We start from the raw sequence: 15598 nt of genomic DNA on the forward strand, positions 1-15598 counted from the left end.
CAAAAAATCTGGGGCTCACAATAAACAGTGTTTATTTCTTGAGCATTTATTTCATGCTCAGCACTTCTCATGCATGTTGTCACTTACACTAATTAAGCTCAGCAACGACCAGGTACATATCCATGATCCCATTTTTGCAAATAGAAAATTGAGATTCAGAGCATTTAAGAACTTGGCTAGGATTTGAACTCAGGTCTATCTGAAATTTCAGCCAGATATTTACCATAGTAGATCAGTTCTCTCCACTGCACTCTGACAACTGGCCATACACTTAGCTCGTGGGCCCCAAACAGGTATTTTATAACTGTATGCATCATTTACCCTAACTTCTTGATGGTGGTGTGAGACATTTCAGAGCATTGCATAAGGTCTTCTTTGTTGTTGTTAGTTCTTTGTATGTGCTTTTCTTAAATGAAATTGGATGCAAGCCAGGCACAAGACCTGGTAACATATATTTCATACTCAGTGGCATCTTAATATTGGAGGTCGAGGTCATTCTTCTTTCTCATATATGGGGCTGTGGGAGGCTGAGTTGTCCTCCTGTATCCGTTCTTACCTCCCACCCATATCAGCCCCAGAGTGATGTGTTACAGATGTTCATCAGATCATGTCACTTCTCTGCTTAAAACCTTCACAGAAAGAAATGTTTCTTGTAAGTAGCAGAGAAAAAAAATCAGATTCCTCATAGACCGTACAAAATCCTATATCGGGGGGCCCCGATTGGCTGTCTCAGTTCACATACCAACCTGGTCACCGCTCCAGCACCGCTGGACTCTTGTTGCCTTGACATCCTTGTTTTTCCCATGCGCCGGGCTGCTTCCCACCTGGGATCTCAGCTCCTCGGCTTCTCCACGTACCTGGCTTCTTCCTATCACTTGGCTTCAGCTGGAATGTCACTGCCACCAAGCATCCTCTTCTCCCAATTACTTTCTTTTATTGTCTGCAATGCACTGAGTCACTGTATGAAATTCTCTTTGTCGATTTGTTTCCGTCGCACTTGTCTCTGCTTCCCCAAATTAAAGAGGTTTGTTGGTGGGGGCAGGAGCCCCGCTGCAGTTGCTGTTCTCCATACGCTCAGTGAGTGCCCGTGTGCATGCTGGTTGCCTGAACACATGAGGAGGGAAGGGGAGGGTAGAGTCCGCATGCTTGCCTCTGCCCCGAAAGCCCTCCCATGGGGTGGTTCATTCCAAACCAGGTTTTCCTCTTCCCATAATCTAGGCAACGAGTCTTAGGAATTTCTTAAGACAATGCAGTTCCTCAAAAACCAGGAGACCCCTCGGTCTTATGATCTGGACCCTGAAGTCTGTGTTATTAGGAGGCGGCTGCTTTTTGCCAGTTTGCAGCCAGTGTGGACTTGACCTTCAAACCGGCAGCCTTCAGCTCTCATTTCTGACTGACCTTTTGCTTAAGCCCAGGGCAATGTTTTCATCTTTGACAAACTTGACCACTGCCAGTTTCTTAAGAGTGCCGGCCCTTATGAAAAGGAGTTTTGCTGCCATAATGATCTCTAATACCCGATAAACTGCAAACAATGGGGGCATTTTGGGGGGGAAATACTAAGACAAAAAGGCGTCTGCAGTTCTGAGGCCCTGCTAAACTGGGACAGATGGAAAAGTTATAGCACGTGGAATGCTGCACTCACAGCTCCCGTTAGGAGCCCTTACAATGGGTTATTATTAGGGTACCACTGGACCACGTAATCACAGCCCTTTACAAAACCATAAAAATGTGTCAAATATTATACAAACTCAAACTGTTGGGGTTTGAATGTTGGACTAAAAATTTCATGAATAACAGGGTCCTCTTAATCTGATCAAGTATTTAAAGGGAAAATTGAAATGAGACAGATTTCATCATTATATAACAACTTCATGGATTAATGTATTGTTTGCAAAATTTTCAGTAGAGGAATTCTGCCTGAATATATTTTTATTCGTCCAGATCTGCAGAATTTAGTTTTTGTGCAATTTGTGGATTTTTAAAAAAGATTTTATTTATTTATTTGACAGAGACACAGCGAGAGAGGGAACACAAGCAGGGGGAATGGGAGAGGGAGAAGCAGACTTCCCACCGAACAGAGAGCCCGATGTGGGGTTCAATCCCAGGACCCTGAGATTATGACCTGAGCCAAAGGCAGACACTTAATGACTGAGCCACCCAGTTACCCCTAGATTTTTTTTAATTACACAATTAATGCCCCATAGATTATAGAAGATGGGGGAACACCCCAATAAATTAACAGCCCCCTATAATTGCATCATCCCAGAATAGTCATGGTTAAGATCACTGAATGATTGGTAATTGGTCTTTTTTTGCCTATGCTGATATATAAGTAACATTTTTAAACCAGTTTAGGATCACAGTGTATCTAGTGTTTCTAAGTTGCTTTGCATTCCTGTGTACATTCTGAACATTCCCGCTGATTAAATCGTGTTGTAAGATAATGGTTTTTAATGACTGTATTGTATCCATCTACATACAGTGGTTCTCGACTGGGGGCAGTTTTGCTCCCCCAAGGATGTTTGGAATATCTGGAGGCATTTTTGGTTGTCACAATGGGTGTTGTAGGGAAGGCGACGCTATTGGCGTGTTATTGGGGAGAGGCCAAGGATGCTGCTGACTGTCCTATGGTTTATAGGACGGCCCCATAACAGGAAAGTATCTGACCCCAGGGCCAACTGGCCAAGGTTGGGGGAACCCTGAACTTATGTGGCCATCTTGTAATTAATTTAACCCATTGCCTGCTGTTAGATTTTTGTTTCCATTTTGTTGTTGTTGTTAAAGATTTAAGGCTGGCAAACTTTCTGTAAAGGGCCATGGGGTAAGTATTTTAGGCTTTGCGGTACATGAGGTCTATTGCTTAGCTCTGCTCTAGGACTGTTCTGGATTGAAAGCCGTCACAGACTACATGCAAACAAATGGACATGGTCCTCATAAACTACTATGGAACCCAGCCATGGGCTTTAGGGTAGTAATTTGACCTTTCCATTAATGCTCTGATGGACATCCTTGTACTTAAACCTTTTCCTGTATCTTTTGATTTCCTTAGAAAAGTGTTTGATTGTTTAATTGTTGAATGGGCATGCATGTATCTTCAGGAAGTTTACAACTGTTTATTTTATGTATTCAGGTTATACCAATTTATTTTATATTCTCTCCTCCATCACATAAGATTGGTCCTTTAATGCTTTGTAAGCATATGTATGCTACCCATTCTGTCAGATTTGGAATGGCCTTGGGAATGGGAAGTGTTTAAAGGATAAGCAGGATTTGCAGTTCAGTTGCCCTCAGGAGTCAGGGAGATTGATGAGTGGAGGACACAACTGTTACTGTGGCTACAGGGAATGGTGCAACGCTGGAAAAAGAAAGAGCAAGTGGCCCATCCAAAGAGGGAAGCTGCCATTCCATTCTGTCCATTGATGGCCCACTAGAATGTGCTTTAGTGTTGTTAGAGCTTCCGATGTATCCAGAAAAACCAGAATTCCAAACTTTGGTGTGAAAATTTTTAATTAAATACTGAGATAATCGTAAGCCACACCTGTGAACTGTGCCCATGGACCACGTGCTTGGGGACCTCTACTTTAACTGTGACTAATGGTGTGCCGTGGTTTAGACACGGAGACAAATCTCCAGGCTCCTGGCCATGTGTCCTAGACCCTCAGGACCCTAAGCCTTGTAGATGAGAGCTCTAAGAATTGACAGTCTTTGGAAAGACCCTAAAGAGAAAAGGAACCTTTATCTCTCTGAGTAGGGAGGCCGGCTATGAATCACTGCCTAGCCTGGGTACTTAGTTCCTCCAGAGCTTCCTGAATTAGTCAGGAAGAGAGCGCATTTGTCACTTCTCCATTTCCTTGGAACATTTCTAGAGGCTCTCAGAATCCTAGCCTTCAGCCCCACACAGTCTGGCTCCTTGTCCTTAGCTTCGCTTCTCCCCCACATTCACGCCCTTCAGCCACAGTCGCTCCATTCATTCACTGATTGACCAGATTCTTGCTGAGTGCCTACTACGTGCCAAGCCATGTTCTGTACATAGGAGAGCAGGTTATATGGCGATCAGGAGCACTGACAGAGAATGGGTTGGGATTTTGAATAAGTTCTTAGAATGGTTGTGGGAGATAATCAGACAGGTCAGGATCCCAGGGTGAAGGGAGAAGTAGACAAAGAGGTCAGGGGTCTTCAGACTTTGATGTGCAGAGGAATCTACCCGGTTCACTTGTTAAAACATGGATTTCTGGTCCCCACCCAAAGAGTCTCATTCATTAGGTCTGGGGTGAGGCCTGAGGCTCTGTTTCTAACAAGTATGAGGGGTGGCACTGGTTTAGGGACTTAATAGCCATTGTAAGTACTTTTTTTTTCTTAAGTTTTCCCTCAGAGATCAATAGGTAACCATTACAGAGGGTTTTTTCCCCCAGAGTGCTGATATGATCTGACATATTTTACAAGGATCACTCTATTGGTGTGTTGAAATAGACTGCAAGAGGGCACAGACAAAAGCCAGTAGAAGAGTCCAGTGACTTTCAGTAATCCACGTGAGAAATGATGATGGCCTGGATCAGATGGTAACGTAGAGGTGGTGAAAATCTGTTAAATTCTCGATATAGTCTGAAGAAGGGGCCAACAGTTTTTTGATGCTGTAGATAGAGGCTGTGAAGAAAAAAAAAAGAGTCAAAGATGACCAATTTTTGAATGTACAACTAGGTCCAACCATATGAGGTCCACTTTTTTGACCTACAAGAAAAAAAAAAGGGTGATTTCCTGTGTAGATGGAGTTGCCGTCTACTGAGATGGGGAAGATGGTGGAGCAGCTGGTTTGGAGGGGATGGTGACCATGTAAAGGTCGGGACGCCTGCAGTGCTCCAAATGGTGCTGTGGTCTAGGCAGGTAGAGGTGAGTCCGGAGTTCGGAGATACCCGAACCGAGTGTTGAAATCCCTGAGATTAGCTCTCTGGGGCTGTGCACATCCAAAGAGAAAATCAAGCTCTGAGCCTTGGGACACTCTGAGATTTAAGAGCAGAAGAGAGAACTAGCCAAGGAGACTGAGAAGGAATGATGAAAGAGGTAAGAGGAGAACGAGGTGCATGTGTTAAATTGGAAGCCGGGAGAGGACTCTAGTAGGAGCCTTCTTGCTGTTCCTGGAGCAGGTGAGCCTTGTTCATACCTGAGGACTGTTGCAGTTTGCTGGGATGCTCCTCCCACCGACCTGCCCGGCCCGTCTCCTCCCCACCTTCTGGCCTGTGCTTACCTGTCCCCTTCTCTTTAGGACCCTCCCTGAGGAACAGCCTGGGTAAGATGAGGGCAGTTGTCTGGCGTCTGATTGGCACTTAAGCAATATTTATTGAATGCATCATGAACATATCACTTTTGGGGGAGAAGTCCAGGTGAGAACGTATTACAGCTCTGCACTCCAGGTGTATTGTGGTCCATGGACCAGTAGGGTGGGCATCCCCTGGGAACTTATTATAAATGCAGGATCTTGGGTCCCACCCCAGACCTACAGAATCACACGGCATTTAACAAGATCCCAGGTGATTTATATACACATTAAGGTTGCACTCAAACCTATATTTAGTTCTTGATGTCTATGGTATGAAGGCAGTTGGGTGTAGGCTCAGATAGCAGCGACTCAAAATAAGAGTTTCAAACTATCAAGACGAGATTTCTTCTTAGTTGCTTCTGATTCAGTCTGTTATCATATGATTTTAAAAAAAACTTCATGAAGAAGCTTTCAAGAAAATGTTATGTGGTTTATCCAAGTGATTTCTTCGTTTTGTTTTTAAATGACCTAAACTTGGAGTGACTATAAAATGCACAGTGTTTGGTACAGGGTACCAAATTCATTCATTGAGTGAATGAATGCTAATTCTTTTTAATATATGTTTTAAAATTTTGCTATTTAATATAACATATCCATGCATAATGACTGATATAACCTTCAGAGTACAGGACCTGTAAATGCATAGTTTTCTATTAAAGTGAGTAATGTGTTAGATTTATTGGGTTTTGCTGCTTCTCTCATAGGAGTTTGATTCTGAAAGTGGTGTTTTTTATTCTGGGATTATAAATACTCTGCAGGCAGACAGCTACCACTCTTAAATCTCATATTTCTATTTGGATGAGATAACACTTGATGTTCTTTTTATACTCAGACCTTTGGCTTATTTTAGTCTGGGAGAGGAAAGATCATGTATATGGTAGAAATTTACTTAGAGTAATACTTTCTTTTTCCTAAGGCTACTAAATATTGTTAGCCATGAACCCAAAGCATGCCCAACTTGTGGTTTATATTTATAATAAGCACATTGTTTTACAGGTTTTCAGCTAAGGATAAAAGAGCTGTTAGGAATTTTTGGTAAAGCTGGTCTGGTTTATTCTATTAACACATCATAATTTTAGAAAACAGGATTTGCCATCCTCTCCTTTTGTATACATTTATAACTCATATCTCTGAATTCAGAAGCCTAATGATCCTACAAAGTGATATGATAGGAAGTTGTGTGAAAGGATACAGACCAAAGAAATGGTATACAAATTTATATATATTTGTGTGTGCACACACAGAGTATATGACTATACCTCTGGATTTACATCGTTTTATCTTTCCCCCTTAACTAAGTTAAAGCCCTAGATCAGAATCCATCAGTGACCAAGGGTGATGCTATAGTTTGCCACTGGGACGGAATGATGAAGACCTTGGTTTGATTTCCAACCCTGGCACATCTTTGAACTCTCTTTTCAGAGTTTCTGTGTATCTTTAAAACAAGGATAATTTAAGCGTATCCTAGGTTCCTACATGACTGTTTGTCCATTTTAGACAACTTTTGGTGAAACAACTACAAAATTGTATCTCTATACACTATTTCTCCTTAGAAAAGGCACCTCATCATTTCCTTCTTAAAACTTATATTTAATAAGAAAGCCGAACTCCAGTTAGGTAAGACTTCCTTATAGAACAGAGGTTGGCCTTTTCTGTAAAAATCCAGGTAGGAGGTTTTGAGGCTCCGGAGGCCAGACAGGCTGTACCCATATCCGCCCTGCAGCGAGAAAGCAGCCCCGGGCCATATGTAAATGAATGGGCATGGCTGTGTGCCAAGAAAACTCTATGTATTGGCCACTGAAATTTGGATTTCCCATAATTCTCCTGTATCATGAACTTTTCTCCTTCTGATTCTTTTCCAACCATTAAAAAATATAAAATGTATCCTTAGTTTATGGGCCATACGAAAATAAGGAGTGGGCCCATTTGGGCTGGTGGGCAGACCCCCATGCTAGGGAAAGGGTCTTGGGCTCATCAGCCTTGATCCCCTGTACCTCTCCTTTATGTGAGTCTTCCTTAGTTTTGCTTTTTGTTTGCATCTGATTTTTTTATCCTGATAGGTCAGGATTCATATTCTCATCCTTATTTTCTATTAAGAATACCTTTGTATAGTCTGTACAGAAAAACATGACTAAGTGTCTGAAAACGTGTGTTTAGGGCTTGAGGTTTCTGTAGTGGTAACATTACAGTTGTGGGACTGAAAAGAGCCCTGCAGCTGTCAAATGTGACCCCGGACAAGACTTGGCCCAAGTCATTTTTAAAAGCTAGCTTTCTCTGTTTTACCGTGTTTTTCAGGGATTGTGATTGCATAATTGACCATCTCTATAAATTATCATTAAAAAAAAAACAATATCAAAGACTGGTAGTGGGAGGCAGTCAGTAGTGGATAGCCATTGAGTGAATTTTAATCTCTTTAAGATTCCTGAACCTTATTGAGCAACAGGACACATCATCTCCCTAAACATTAAATGAGAAATCTGAACTTTCCATTGACGTGTTAAAAAAAGTAATAAATTTGTGAGCTAAAAGAATTACGGGAATTTTCCCTCAGTTTTATTTACGTTCTGGTTTCCAAATAGAGGGAATAGAAAAACCGTGGACCTGAAGATGGGACTTCTTTTCCCCCCTCCAGTGAATTCTTTTGTCACTCAAGATGGTAATATCTCTAGGCACCATCTCACAGTGGTGTGCTCCCGGATCTCTCTCGAATGAAACTGATGGAAAATAACCTGTCATCGTCACCCAGGAAGTGGCACAGCTAGTGTGACAGAAGGCAATCCATTCCACTTCTCTGGTATCAGCTCAGGATCTGAATGAAGAAAGGAAAAGTCACGAAAAGATAGTAGCAGTAACAAGGACAAAGAGTTTCACAGCCTTTGGAGTTTTGCACTACAGGATAGCTAACATACTTGATTTATATGAAATATCCCTTTTATCAACAAAACAGTATCTCTTGATGGAGTCAGAAGTACTCTAGCTTTATTTTGTGGACTGTGCTCCAAGGGCCCGGCAATACCTAACTTTGCTCTCCGAATTCATTAAGTCAGGTAGTTAGTTTGAAGATCAACCCCGTGCCGAAATTCTCAGGAAATCATTCAGATGTTTAATGTTACATATATGTTTTCCTTTGTATGCTCGCTTGGTTGGCTATTTAGAAACTAACACAAGGGAAGTCACTAACCGAAAAGCTACGGTGTAGGATGGTGGAAGACAGAAGATCTTATGTACGTGGCTTTTAAAATTGTCGCAGGACTTTAGAGCCTCATAATATTGTTGTGAGGAAGTTAGAGGGTTGAGGGCCTTCCTCCAGCGTCTTCTGGCCAAGGGAGGCAAGACACAGAGGTTGTGTCATACCCCACTGCTGCACAGTGGTGACGAACACGGCTAAGATGGGGAGGTGATAAGGTTCTAGATCCGCCGTTCTCAAAGTCAGAGAGCCCGGAGGGTCTCCCAAGACCCTTCGCAGTGCTTCTGCCGGGTCAGAACTATTTTCTTAATATTGCAGAGTGCTTCTTTTCCTTCTTTCATGCTCCTCTTTTGACGTTACGGAAGAATTTTACGAAGGCTTCACAAGCGTTAAAGTGTCATTCTTCTGATGGCCAGGGGAATGTATGCTCGTGTGCATTTTTAAAACTTGCTGCTCTCGTTCATAAAGTGGTAACCACTGATGGATATAACTTACAGAGACAGTCTGAACTTGAAGGGTTGAAAATGGTTTTAAAACCAAAACCAAATAAATGAAAAGAAAGTTTGAGAACTACTGTTTTTCAGATATATTAATAAGGCTGTCAGAAGTGTGATTTCCTTTAATGCTGTAATACCTCCATGATGCAGGCCCAGTTACCATCCCTCTTGGGCCTGGGAGGAGATGAAAGCCTGGAGGAGTTAGTGACTTGCAAAGGGTCACTTTAACAGTGGAGATGCAAAGTCTTAATTCAAACATAGGTTTTGAATCCTTAAGTCTTCTGCTGAGTGTGCTCTCAGGCATGCTGACTGTCAGGGGGGTGCCAGGAAATGCCTGGATGTAGGCAGTAACTTGCCCTCAGAGCCTGCCTCACCCCCATCCTGCCCCAGGATCTGTAATTGGAGGATTATCCGCAAGGACAGTGTGAAGCCAAGACCACAGTCTGGCTTACGGACTGAGTCCAGCCTACAGGTGTGTTTGCCTTATCCCATGCAGGATGAGAAGTCAAACAGTTGGGCATCAGTTTTTTTTGTTTGTTTGTTTGGTTGGTTGGTTTTTTTTTGCATCTGGGAAACTTAATTGAAAAAAGTTTACTTTGCCAGCTGTATCTCGAAACTGGAAGGTCTAGACTGGGGTGGTATACCCATATGGCCACAATCAGCTGCAGCTCATGTCAGCTCTTTCTTTTAGACGTGTGTGTCCTAGTTTGCCACAGACCTCACCACCCCCTATTACCTCAAGCCCACCTTCCTCCCTGCTGTTACCTGTTTTCAGTGTTTGGGTTGGAAACAGCTGGAGATGTTCTACCTCCTTTATAGTGTTGGTAGCCAAACTGTACCCAGCTTATTTGAAAACTAAAAAGACACTGGCAGTAAAGGGACAAAATACATTCCACTCTGATTACCCCAACCTAGATATAGTAAAGAGCCCACGGTCAACGCTGAACACAGAGCAGGTTGCTTCCTTCTATACTGAAGCATCAAATTTTAATTCATTAAAGAATAAGGATCTGCCAGTGAATTAACATTTATTTTTAAATGTGTAGCCCTTTCTTTTTTTAGTGTAATAGTGAAATAAGCACATTACACCCATTGCCCTCATTTTGTGTTTATTTTAGTAATGTCTGTTGTCCTCATCATTATCGTGTCTGGACCCTTTCGTACACTTAAAATGTCTCTCTGAACCTCTGTCATTTGAAACAATTTGAGATTGGCAACGTAAAGGACTTCATTTTTCCTGGGCATTTGGACCAAATTACTGAATTACAAAATTTTTATCCTTAAAATATCTCCCTATTTCAGCAGTGAATATCGATCATTTATCCTAATTTTTACATATATACTCATTTGCCTTTTTCTTCTTTTGTCTCACACCAGACTGCAAGTTTCATAAAGCTGTCAGGTCTGTTTGTGCACAATGTCTATTCCTTGTCTTGCTTGGCATTCAGCACATAGTAACAGTAAATAATGGAACAAGCAAATGAGTAAATATACATCAGTTGTGCATATGATAACTCTTACTCTTCTCTATCCCTCAGAATTATAATAAAAGATTCTTAGTAAAAGTTTTCATGCTTCCCAACTTGGTTAAATTGGGGAGACATTTATTTCTTATTCTCCGCATAAATACACATCCAGTCCTATACGTGTGTGCGTGTGTGTTTCTCGTTCTGTTTAGAATACTTTCCCTTCTTTCTGATGCGAGGTCAGTAGGGAAGTTACATTTCCATCCATGCAGCTAAGAATAAGATGCTCATGGAAACCAGGGTACAGGATGAGGCCATTGAACTTGAAAGTGCAGCACAGAGATTCCTCCATAGACACTCTTCCTGCAGTTGGCAGATACCGAGTTATGTGGCCATTAGAAAAGTCTCAAGTGTAACAGTAGCTTTTAGGCAGTGTCTTCTCCAAAGGGGGCATCTAGCTCTTAACCTATTGCTGAAAGAGAAATACCATTGTCTATTAATACTACTGGAACTAAAGATGAATAGTGAATTGGCTTTGATCTGACAGTGAGTTTGACTTTGATAGCTCATCACTTAAAAAGGTTCTTTTATATTTATGAAAAAAGCATGACGTCAAGCCAGGGGGGAAAAATTGATACCAATATTGAAGACCAAACTCGTAGGGCTTCCAGAAGAAAAAAAAAAAAAAGCCCCTTGTGCGAATAGGTTTTTTTTTACATGCATAACTAATTAGCTTAGGTTATTATAAGCAGGGCTGCTGTGATAAAGTTTCCGGTGGTGTCTCGGGATACCTTGTTTATAGTGCCTTCTCTATGCCAGTCAGTCTTCGAACTGGAATTACAGAAAGTAGAGGGAGTGAATAGTCTACCGTTTCTCTCATTGGACTGGGGCCATCTAAAACGTTGTTATGCTGGAAATGCTAGAATACAATCACTATCAGGTGAGCTTTATTCTTATTCATATGTAGTGTCTGAAATGTAATGCAGTAAATTGAGTAATTCACCTTTTCACGTTATTGTACTCTTTCCAATAAGTGCAGGTCTACTAGTCTAATGCTGTTTACTGTTTGATACCGTAAGAGGTAATTCAATGTGGTTTTGAACAAAGTAAATATTAGTAGGGTATTTTTTTCCCCCTAGTGCCTGGCTGTGCTCTCTCCATCAGCTCCTGTTCAGAGCTCATAAGATTAAATTGTGTTTATCAAGGAAAAAGTGACTTTAAATTGAGTATCATTGATTAAAAAAAAAACATTTTTAATTCTGTATTAGTTTTTCTAAGAAAGGAGGAAAAAGATCCTGGTGGCTTCACAGTCATGCCTTGAAAAACACATACATGTAAGTGTGGGGCATTTTGAAAGAAACTGCTTCCCGTAAATTGCTTTTTATGTTGAGTTCAGGATCTTAATTAAAATGTTGAATAATCATGCCCAAATGAAAGTGGGAGGAATTAATCTACAACTAGTTGATTTAATCATCAGAATGTTTCTGTTTATTTCCTACAACCGTTTACAGCTGGCTCTTAAGGAGGTTTGTTGTTGTTGTTTTTAAACAGAAAGCTGTTCTGTTTGCCAAGGAAAGTAAAATAAATTGTTAGGCTCCTTTTTCTAGATTGTCCTTCTGATCTCAGTAAACCCTGAGAGTCGTGTTGGGGAAAGTGTTGCCCTCCAAATGGTTGTGAATTTTAAATTATTGGACATGAGCAAAAAGGGCACAAGGTTTCAAAGAGATGTGCAGCTAATTAGCAGGGGAACTAAAACAGGGCAAAGTATTATCCCAAATCCCGAGTGTTAGCCTTTAAACTTCAGTAATATCAAAATCCATTAGCACAGTGCCTGGTACATAACAGGGGCTTAATAATTTATTCTGTTGGTGGACTTGGCCAGTCTCATGTTTGTGCGTGAGAAAAGAGCCGACCGAAACTCACAAATAACGGCGCTGTCTTCTCTTCCCTCCGTGGCTATGTTCAGGTGCAGACCCACCTCGAAAACCCCACCAAGTACCACATACAGCAAGCCCAAAGGCAGCAGGTAAAGCAGTACCTTTCTACCACTTTAGCAAATAAACATGCCAACCAAGTCCTGAGCTTGCCATGTCCAAACCAGCCTGGCGATCATGTCATGCCACCAGTGCCGGGGAGCAGCGCACCCAACAGCCCCATGGCTATGCTCACACTTAACTCCAACTGTGAAAAAGAGGTAATTCATGTCTCCTCCCCTCTCTTGTCTTCTTACACTAAATGAATGTCTGTTGGCTATTATTCCCACACTTGACTGTGGACTCTAGTCTGTCTGCGGGGCCACATGCGCCAGCCTTTGTCCCACATTCTGCCGTGTGGCCACCGCGCTCCAGCCTCTTCACGCCGTCACTGGGTCCTGTTGGGTTGTGCCTCAGGTTGGGGCACCTGGCCACTCCAGAGTGGGACGTGGAGGTGAGGAGGACACTTTCTCGCCAACCCCCGCCCCACCCTGTTTCCGCTCTGTGAGCTGAGCGCTCTCTTCTCTTCAATGCCTTTCCATTTACAAAGCCGGAAAAACGCAGAGAGAGGAGAAGGCAAGGTGGAGAAGGAAAAGCAAAAATAGAAAAGGTGTGGGACAGGCGGTTTAGAAGTTCCGCTTGTTGTGAATGTCTGGAATATTATTTTTATTTCTCTCTGAGTTGAAGTAAAAAAAAAAAAAAGCACAGCACGTGCGTGGATGGATTTGAGTAATGTAGTGCATGAGAATTTAACAAAAAAGCTAAGGTTTTATTGCTAGATAAATTCCGTTTCGTAACAAGATTGCCGCTGCCGTGAAACCTACTTTTGTAAAGGCCAGATTGGAGACGAGATTCAAACACACCTCAAGCTAATTGTTGCATCAAAATTTGAAGCATAAAAATACCTGAGGGGGGAGTTGTGATTTAATGCCCGTCATTTCCAAATTATGAGACGATAAGCCTCATTTTAATGGAGTTTTACTGTACTCTGAAATGTTCATGGGATTTCAGAGGTGACTCTTCTGAAGTTGCTGAGTTTTAATTTCTAGAGGGACTGAGTCTTTTCCCCTGTGCCCAAACCAACTGTCTTATTTTTCTCTGTCCATAATTGTCATCTCTCAAGCTGATTTGGTGGACGTTCTTTCTGCGCTATTTTATTTTTCGGTCAGATTCCACTTTGTTTGAAAGCTTATTAGTCCATCTTGTTGCTGCACCATCAGCCTCGTGTGATCATGTCATTGAAAAGTCATTTGCCAATCCAAGTCATGGGCTGATTTTGCTTGTGTTTTTGCAGGGATTTTATAAGTTTGAAGAGCAAAACAGGGCGGAAAGCGAATGCCCAACTATGAACACGCATTCACGAGCATCGTGCATGCAGGTACTGAATGACCCGGCAGCCCAAGGATGTCACACTTTGTAGTGAGAATCTATATTTGTGGCTCATCACACCTTCCTGATGACTCAAGGGTTTTTTTCCCCTCATTGATTTTTTTTTTTTTAAATAAAGCAATGAACAGGACCATTTTCTTCATAGTGTCTCATGATGAAATAACTCAGGGAAATTAAACTTAAAATGCACTTTCCCTAAGTTGCTTCAAGCCATTTAAAAGTACTTGAAATACATAAATTTTGGTACATAAAATATAATACGCTGTACTTCATTTAGATATCATCAATGTGTTACACAAATTCGTAGGGTAGCAACTTCAAAAGGCTCTTAGTAAAACCACAATATGCATGTGATTGTGTGTGTGTATGTGTGAGAGAGAGAGAGAAAGAAAGAGCTCTATACATTGTTTTATGAAATGGAATCTCAGGAAGCATGCATTTCAAACTTTATTAATTTAGTAATATTTCATGGATTTTTCCCAAGTGATTAGAGATTCTTCTATGATAGCTTATTAAATAGATACATAAATATTGCTACATTTATTCACATAGTTATGTATTTTAAAATAAGTGTCCAGATGTATAAGAGAAAGAAAAATAAGCACTGAAAAATTCTTTTTGTTTTTTGCTTTTCTATATTTCCTGTTATTAATTTGCATTAGTGGTTCTTTTTTTATAAGAAAAAGAAATTATTTTAACAAACCATCACACCAAGCCCACTAAATTTATTTCCCTAAAAAAATTTACAAGGAAAGAGGACTTGATCATAAGTACACTGACCCATTTGCCTGTTCAACTCAATTAGAAAATCATCTCTTGAAAGCAAACAAACAAAACTGGTGTATCTAGAAATGAAACTTAATAAACCACTGGCAGTGAATCAAAACTGAGCTGCAATTACTCTTCTTAGGGAGTCACTTAATGACCCTCATTTTTGGGGGATGTTTAGCCATAGCACTCCAAACACTATATGGTTTATCCTGAAATCTCATAAGAATCCAGTTAGGCAATGAGTATTATTAACCCCCATATTCCATATTGGCCCCGTTGAGGCTCTTTAAAATTGAGGGCTTTGCCCCTAATACACAAAGTGGGAGAATGAGGATTCCAAGCCCTGTGGCACTGGAACCTGTCCCCTTCGATTGAAAATGGTAAAAACATGTAAAGGAGCATTCCTCTGAGTTTTGAGATTTCATTGTGTGCTTGTGAAGCACTGTTTAGATCTGTGAGTGCATGCGTGTACACACACACACACACACACACACAGTAGCCAGCTCAAATACATCAGGTGTTTACAAAGAAATGTTTTCACAGCCTTGTCTTTGCAACTGCTGCAATGCACATGTAATCACTGTTGTTTATTATCATAACTGATGTTTTGGTACTTGAGGAATAAAATTGATCTAGTGGGAATGTCAGCTCCATGACTGTAATGATAACCTCGTCCTGGTGTATTCCTCCGGGAGTACCGAGCACACTGGCAGCTGTACAAGGAGAAACTTATTTTACAAGTCATTGTAGGATCAGTGCACGGTTAGCCAGCAGCCCGAGAGCCGCAGTGCCCCATGTGTGCCTAGGAGAGTGAAGGTCTGAACTACCATCTGGGTTGTCTTACTGAAGGGAGGGTCTACAAAGGCGATGGGGTATAGTCTTGAGAGAAAAAAAAAGAGAAATGGCAGCCGTCATTCAAGATGAGGTTTCCTGGTTCACCTTTCCAGTTTGGGGAAGGCAGTTAAGCATAGCACTTGAGAGCATGGGTTCAAGTTGTGGCT

The 15598-nt window shown here is 41.4% G+C and overlaps 1 protein-coding gene across 8 annotated transcripts in view; it reads left to right on the forward strand.

Moving 5' to 3' along the window:
* Positions 1–15598, forward strand: part of MITF (melanocyte inducing transcription factor) — a 220659-nt gene that overhangs the window by 176213 nt on the left and 28848 nt on the right. For all 8 annotated transcript variants that reach the window (XM_045991720.1, XM_045991722.1, XM_045991721.1 and 5 more), the window contains exons 3-4: positions 12431–12658; positions 13732–13815. In XM_045991720.1, coding sequence (XP_045847676.1) covers positions 12431–12658; positions 13732–13815 — 312 coding nt within the window. The remainder of the gene's footprint in view (positions 1–12430; positions 12659–13731; positions 13816–15598) is intronic.

Source organism: Meles meles, chromosome 20 (assembly GCF_922984935.1).
Source record: "Meles meles chromosome 20, mMelMel3.1 paternal haplotype, whole genome shotgun sequence".
Taxonomy (NCBI): Eukaryota; Metazoa; Chordata; class Mammalia; order Carnivora; family Mustelidae; genus Meles; species Meles meles.